Source organism: Penaeus vannamei, chromosome 9 (assembly GCF_042767895.1).
Source record: "Penaeus vannamei isolate JL-2024 chromosome 9, ASM4276789v1, whole genome shotgun sequence".
In the NCBI taxonomy this organism is placed as follows: domain Eukaryota; kingdom Metazoa; phylum Arthropoda; class Malacostraca; order Decapoda; family Penaeidae; genus Penaeus; species Penaeus vannamei.
Genome location: NC_091557.1, coordinates 11,185,755 through 11,193,254, shown reverse-complemented (window position 1 = coordinate 11,193,254; position 7,500 = coordinate 11,185,755). Strand labels below are relative to the sequence as shown.

The 7,500-nt window shown below is 50.2% G+C and overlaps 1 protein-coding gene across 1 annotated transcript in view; it reads right to left on the bottom strand.

Moving 5' to 3' along the window:
* The window catches only part of LOC138862519 (balbiani ring protein 1-like), a 12,356-nt gene that overhangs the window by 930 nt on the left and 3,926 nt on the right, over positions 1-7,500 (bottom strand). The window contains exons 2-3 of the mRNA XM_070124917.1: positions 5,250-5,301; positions 4,549-4,878 (exon numbers count right to left, since the gene is read on the bottom strand). Of these exons, the coding sequence (XP_069981018.1) occupies positions 4,549-4,878; positions 5,250-5,301 (382 nt within the window). The remainder of the gene's footprint in view (positions 1-4,548; positions 4,879-5,249; positions 5,302-7,500) is intronic.

Sequence of the window (7,500 nt, the reverse complement as noted above, 5' to 3'; positions counted from 1 at the left end):
CTTGGTCGATCTTGGCTTCGGGATCTTGGTCGGCCTCGGCTTCGAGATCTTGGTCGGGTCTTGGCTTCGAGATCTTGGTCGGGTCTTGGCTTCGAGATCTTGGTCGGGTCTTGGCTTCGAGATCTTGGTCGGGTCTTGGCTTCGAGATCTTGGTCGGGTCTTGGCTTTGAGATCTTGGTCGGGTCTTGGCTTCGGGATCTTGGTCGGGTCTTGGCTTGGAGATCTTGGTCGGGTCTTGGCTTCGAGATCTTGGTCGGGTCTTGGCTTCGGGATCTTGGTCGGGTCTTGGCTTCGAGATCTTGGTCGGGTCTTGGCTTTGAGATCTTGGTCGGATCTTGGCTTCGGGATCTTGGTCGGGTCTTGGCTTCGAGATTTTGGTCGGGTCTTGGCTTGGAGATCTTGGTCGGGTCTTGGCTTCGAGATCTTGGTCGGGTCTTGGCTTCGAGATCTTGGTCGGGTCTTGGCTTCGAGATCTTGGTCGGGTCTTGAATTCGAGATCTTGGTCGGGTCTTGGCTTCGAGATGTTGGTCGGGTCTTGGCTTCGGGATCTTGGTCGGGTCTCGGCTTCGAGATCTTGGTCGGGTGTTGGCTTCGAGATCTTGGTCGGGTCTTGGCTTCGGGATCTTGGTCGGGTCTTGGCTTCGAGATCTTGGTCGGGTCTTGTCTTCGAGATCTTGGTCGGGTGTTGGCTTCGAGATCTTGGTCGGGTCTTGGCTTCGAGATCTTGGTCGGGTGTTGGCTTCGGGATCTTGGTCGGGTCTTGGCTTCGAGATGTTGGTCGGGTCTTGGCTTCGAGATCTTGGTCGGGTCTCGGCTTCGAGATCTTGGTCGGGTCTTGAATTCGAGATCTTGGTCGGGTCTTGGCTTCGAGATGTTGGTCGGGTCTTGGCTTCGGGATCTTGGTCGGGTGTTGGCTTCGAGATCTTGGTCGGGTGTTGGCTTCGGGATCTTGGTCGGGTCTTGGCTTCGGGATCTTGGTCGGGTCTTGGCTTCGAGATCTTGGTCGGGTCTTGGCTTCGAGATCTTGGTCGGGTCTTGGCTTCGAGATCTTGGTCGGGTCTCGGCTTCGAGATCTTGGTCGGGTCTTGGCTTCGAGATCTTGGTCGGGTCTCGGCTTCGAGATCTTGGTCGGGTCTCGGCTTCGAGATCTTGGTCGGGTCTTGGCTTCGAGATCTTGGTCGGGTCTCGGCTTCGAGATCTTGGTCGGGTCTTGGCTTCGAGATCTTGGTCGGGTCTCGGCTTCGAGATCTTGGTCGGGTCTCGGCTTCGAGATCTTGGTCGGGTCTTGAATTCGAGATCTTGGTCGGGTCTTGGCTTCGAGATTTTGAATTCGAGATCTTGGTCGGGTGTTGGCTTCGGGATCTTGGTCGGGTCTTGGCTTCGAGATCTTGGTCGGGTCTTGGCTTCGGGATCTTGGTCGGGTCTTGGCTTCGGGATCTTGGTCGAGTCTTGGCTTCGAGATCTTGGTCGGGTCTTGGCTTCGGGATCTTGGTCGGGTCTCGGCTTCGAGATTTTGGTCGGGTCTTGGCTTCGAGATCTTGGTCGGGTCTTGGCTTCGAGATGTTGGTCGGGTCTTGGCTTCGGGATCTTGGTCGGGTCTTGGCTTCGAGATGTTGGTCGGGTCTTGGCTTCGAGATCTTGGTCGGGTCTCGGCTTCGGGATCTTGGTCGGGTCTTGGCTTCGGGATCTTGGTCGATCTTGGCTTCGGGATCTTGGTCGGCCTCGGCTTCGAGATCTTGGTCGGGTGTTGGCTTCGGGATCTTGGTCGGGTGTTGGCTTCGAGATCTTGGTCGGGTGTTGGCTTCGAGATCTTGGTCGGGTGTTGGCTTCGAGATCTTGGTCGGGTCTTGGCTTGGAGATCTTGGTCGGATCTTGGCTTCGGGATCTTGGTCGGGTCTTGGCTTCGAGATCTTGGTCGGGTCTTGGCTTCGAGATCTTGGTCGGGTGTTGGCTTCGAGATCTTGGTCGGGTCTTGGCTTCGAGATCTTGGTCGGGTCTTGGCTTTGAGATCTTGGTCGGGTCTTGGCTTCGGGATCTTGGTCGGGTCTTGGCTTCGAGATTTTGGTCGGGTCTTGGCTTGGAGATCTTGGTCGGGTCTTGGCTTGGAGATCTTGGTCGGGTCTTGGCTTCGAGATCTTGGTCGGGTCTTGGCTTCGAGATCTTGGTCGGGTCTTGGCTTCGAGATCTTGGTCGGGTCTTGGCTTCGAGATCTTGGTCGGGTCTTGGCTTCGGGATCTTGGTCGGGTCTTGGCTTCGAGATCTTGGTCGGGTCTTGGCTTCGGGATCTTGGTCGGGTCTCGGCTTCGAGATCTTGGTCGGGTCTTGGCTTCGAGATCTTGGTCGGGTCTTGGCTTCGGGATCTTGGTCGGGTCTTGGCTTCGAGATCTTGGTCGGGTCTTGTCTTCGAGATCTTGGTCGGGTGTTGGCTTCGAGATCTTGGTCGGGTCTCGGCTTCGAGATCTTGGTCGGGTCTTGAATTCGAGATCTTGGTCGGGTCTTGGCTTCGAGATCTTGGTCGGGTCTCGGCTTCGAGATCTTGGTCGGGTCTTGAATTCGAGATCTTGGTCGGGTCTTGGCTTCGAGATGTTGGTCGGGTGTTGGCTTCGAGATCTTGGTCGGGTCTTGGCTTCGAGATCTTGGTCGGGTGTTGGCTTCGAGATCTTGGTCGGGTCTTGGCTTCGGGATCTTGGTCGGGTCTTGGCTTCGAGATCTTGGTCGGGTCTTGGCTTCGAGATGTTGGTCGGGTCTTGGCTTCGAGATCTTGGTCGGGTCTTGGCTTCGGGATCTTGGTCGGGTCTTGGCTTCGGGATCTTGGTCGGGTCTTGGCTTCGGGATCTTGGTCGGGTCTTGGCTTCGAGATCTTGGTCGGGTCTTGGCTTCGGGATCTTGGTCGGGTCTTGGCTTCGGGATCTTGGTCGGGTCTTGGCTTCGGGATCTTGGTCGGGTCTTGGCTTCGAGATCTTGGTCGGGTCTTGGCTTCGAGATCTTGGTCGGGTCTTGGCTTCGAGATCTTGGTCGGGTCTTGGCTTCGGGATCTTGGTCGGGTGTTGGCTTCGGGATCTTGGTCGGGTCTTGGTTTCGAGATCTTGGTCGGGTCTCGGCTTCGAGATCTTGGTCGAGTCTTGGCTTGGAGATCTTGGTCGGGTCTTGGCTTGGAGATCTTGGTCGAGTTTCGGCTTCGAGATCTTGGTCGGGTCTTGGCTTCGGGATCTTGGTCGGGTCTTGGCTTCGGGATCTTGGTCGGGTCTCGGCTTCGGGATCTTGGTCGGGTTTTGGCTTCGGGATCTTGGTCGGGTCTTGGCTTCGGGATCTTGGTCGGGTCTTGGCTTCGAGATCTTGGTCGGGTCTCGGCTTCGAGATCTTTGTCGGGTCTTGGCTTCGGGATCTTGGTCGGGTCTTGGCTTGGAGATCTTGGTCGGGTCTTGGCTTGGAGATCTTGGTCGGGTCTTGGCTTGGAGATCTTGGTCGGGTCTTGGCTTGGAGATCTTGGTCGGGTCTCGGCTTCGAGATCTTGGTCGGGTGTTGGTTTGGGATCTTGGTCGGGTCTCGGCTTCGAGATCTTGGTCGGCTCTCGGCTTCGAGATCTTGGTCGGGTCTCGGCTTCGAGATCTTGGTCGGCTCTCGGCTTCGAGATCTTGGTCGGGTCTTGGCTTCGAGATCTTGGTCGGGTCTTGGCTTCGAGATCTTGGTCGGGTCTTGGCTTCGAGATCTTGGTCGGGTCTTGGCTTCGAGATCCTGGTCGGGTCTTGGCTTCGGGATCTTGGTCGGGTCTTGGCTTCGAGATCTTGGTCGGGTCTTGGCTTCGAGATTTTGGTCGGGTCTCGGCTTCGAGATCTTGGTCGGGTCTTGGCTTCGAGATCTTGGTCGGGTGTTGGCTTCGAGATCTTGGTCGGATCTTGGTCGGGTGTTGGCTTCGAGATCTTGGTCGGGTCTTGGCTTCGAGATCTTGGTCGGGTCTTGGCTTCGGGATCTTGGTCGGGTCTCGGCTTTGAGATCTTGGTCGGGTCTTGGCTTCGAGATCTTGGTCGGGTCTTGGCTTCGAGATCTTGGTCGGGTCTTGGCTTCGAGATCTTGGTCGGGTCTTGGCTTCGAGATCTTGGTCGGGTCTTGGCTTCGAGATCTTGGTCGGATCTTGGTCGGGTCTTGGCTTCGAGATTTTGGTCGGGTCTCGGCTTCGAGATCTTGGTCGGGTGTTGCCTTCGAGATCTTGGTCGGGTCTTGGCTTCGAGATCTTGGTCGGGTCTTGGCTTCGAGATCTTGGTCGGGTCTTGGCTTCGAGATCTTGGTCGGGTGTTGGCTTCGAGATCTTGGTCGGGTCTTGGCTTCGAGATCTTGGTCGGGTCTCGGCTTCGAGATCTTGGTCGGGTCTTGGCTTCGAGATCTTGGTCGGGTCTTGGCTTCGAGATCTTGGTTGGGTCTTGGCTTCGAGATCTTGGTCGGGTGTTGGCTTCGAGATCTTGGTCGGGTGTTGGCTTCGAGATCTTGGTCGGGTGTTGGCTTCGAGATCTTGGTCGGGTGTTGGCTTCGAGATCTTGGTCGGGTGTTGGCTTCGAGATCTTGGTCGGGTGTTGGCTTCGAGATCTTGGTCGGGTCTTGGCTTCGAGATTTTGGTCGGGTCTCGGCTTCGAGATCTTGGTCGGGTGTTGGCTTCGAGATCTTGGTCGGGTCTTGGCTTCGAGATCTTGGTCGGGTCTTGGCTTCGAGATTTTGGTCGGGTCTTGGCTTCGAGATCTTGGTCGGATCTTGGTTGGGTCTTGGCTTCGAGATTTTGGTCGGGTCTTGGCTTCGAGATCTTGGTCGGATCTTGGTTGGGTCTCGGCTTCGAGATCTTGGTCGGGTGTTGGCTTCGAGATCTTGGTCGGGTGTTGGCTTCGAGATCTTGGTCGGGTGTTGGCTTCGAGATCTTGGTCGGGTGTTGGCTTCGAGATCTTGGTCGGGTGTTGGCTTCGAGATCTTGGTCGGGTGTTGGCTTCGAGATCTTGGTCGGGTGTTGGCTTCGAGATCTTGGTCGGGTGTTGGCTTCGGAATCTTGGTCGGGTCTTGTGCTCTTCGAGGCCGATGTCTGGAGTTCAGTCACACACACACACACACACACACACACACACACACACACACACACACACACACACACACAGCAATATTGAAATTTATATTCAACACAAAACGACACACTGTCACAGACACGACTGTAATGTTAAAAATCTATGCCAAATAATGCTAAATTTTTTGACTGCTACCATCTTTTTTACCTGTGTAAATGGCTAATATAGACTGCGATTCTGATGTTTCTTGTTCGTATTTCTGCCGGATAACTTAGACGCGAAAGAAATTCAAAATGGCCGGGACCGTGCAAGACCGCGAGAGAGAGAGAGAGAGAGAGAGAGAGTGAGTGAGTGAGTGAGTGAGTGAGTGAGTGAGTGAGTGAGTGAGTGAGTGAGTGAGTGAGTGAGTGAGTGAGTGAGTGAGTGAGTGAGTGAGTGAGTGGGTGAGTGAGTGAGTGAGTGTGTGTGTGCGTGCGTTTGTGTGTGTGTGTGTATGTGTGTGTGTGTGTGTGTGTGTGTGTGTGTGTGTGTATGTATGTGTGTGTGTGAAAGCGGGAGAGAGAGATAGAGATAGATAGCTAGATAGATAGATAGATTGAAAATTATAATAGTAATTTTTGAAGCAACTACATATATGGATCTTTTCTTTATGTTTACCCTTTTAAGTTAATTATTAGTATCGTTTATAATTTTGGGATGTTTCCCTCTTTCGTTCGTTCGTCTCTCTCTCTCTCTCTCTCTCTCTCTCTCTCTCTCTCTCTCTCTCTCTCTCTCTCTCTCTCTCTCTCTCTCTCTCTCTCTCTCTCTCTCTCTCTCTCTCCCTCTCTCTCTCCCTCTCTCTCTCTCTCTCTCTCTCTCTCTCTCTCTCTCTCTCTCTCTCTCTCTCTCTCTCTCTCTCTCTCTCTCTCTCTCTCTCTCCTAATGGAACTATAGCTAAAAATAATGCCAAAAGAATTAATGGTAATAGTAGTTTTGATAATGATGATGAATACGATAATAATGATAATGATAATGATGATAATACTAATAATGATAATGATGATAATAATAGTGATAATATTGGTAATGAAAATTATGTTAATGGGGATAATGATAATAATAATAACAATAATGATAATAAGAATACTATTACCAATAATGGCAATGATGCTGATAATAATGGTAATACTAATGATGATAATAATAACAACAACAATAATAATAATGATAATAATAATGATACATATAATCATTATAATAATAATAATGGTAACAATGATAATAATAACAATAATAATAAAGACAATAATAATGATAATAGTAATATTGATAACAATAACAACAAGAATAATAATAATGATGATGATGATAGTAACAATAATGATAATGATTATGATAGTAAAAGTAAAAACTATAACAACGATGATAACGATATTGATAATGATAATGAAAAATAATGATAATAGTAATGGTAATAATAGTAATGATAATAATAGTAATAGTAATGACAATAATAGTAATGGAAATAATAGTAACAATAATGATGATAATTATGATACTACTACTACTACAATCAATGAAAATTATAACAATGATAATAATAATATTGATAACAACAATAATTTTATCAAAAATAATAACGCTAATAATGATAATTATAATGAAAGTAATAATGATAATGACAGTAACAAATCCAATAATAATTATAATAATAAAAACGGAAAAAAATATGACGACGAACACCACCACCAAAGATTTGACAAAACCCCAATAAACCAAGACACCCCCCCTAAAAAAAAAAAAAAAAAAAAAAAAAAAAAAAAAAAAAAAAAAAAATCCCCAATAAACCAAGACCCCCCCCCCCCTAAAAAAAAAAAAAAAAATTCCCTCTGTTTACCCAAGAAGTGGAGCCTCGTCGCCGAGATCCTCCAAGACGTTGCCGTTCGTTCCCAGCTGATGTCTCGCGGATCCTGCCGTTTGTTTTCCTCTCGCGCCGCCGCCGGGACTTCGCTCTTCCTCCACGACACTTGAGGTGCGAGAAGATGGTGGTCGAGGAGCTGGGTTATGTGCCTGTTTGTTCGTCTTTTTTTTTTTTTTTTTTTTTTTGGGGGGGGGGGGACTTCTTGAGTGGCGGTGATGGGGGGGGATGTGTGTGTGTGTGGGGGGAGTATTAGTACGTTTGTGTGTGTGTGTGTAGGAGGGGTGTTTGTGTGTATGAGGGGGGGGGGGGATTGTGTGTTTGTGCGTGTGACTGTGTGTATGTGCGTGTGTGTGTGTGTGTGTGAAAGAGAGAGAGAGAGAGAGAGAGAGAGAGAGAGAGAGAGAGAGAGAGAGAGAGAGAGAGAGAGAGAGAGAGAGAGAGAGAGAGAGAGAGAGAGAGAGAGAGAGAGAGAGAGTCTCTCTCTTTCCGACTTGCTTAACCACTTCTCTGTCAGGGCGAGAGAGACAGAAGGAGGTCAGATGGTGACGGTGTTCTTTA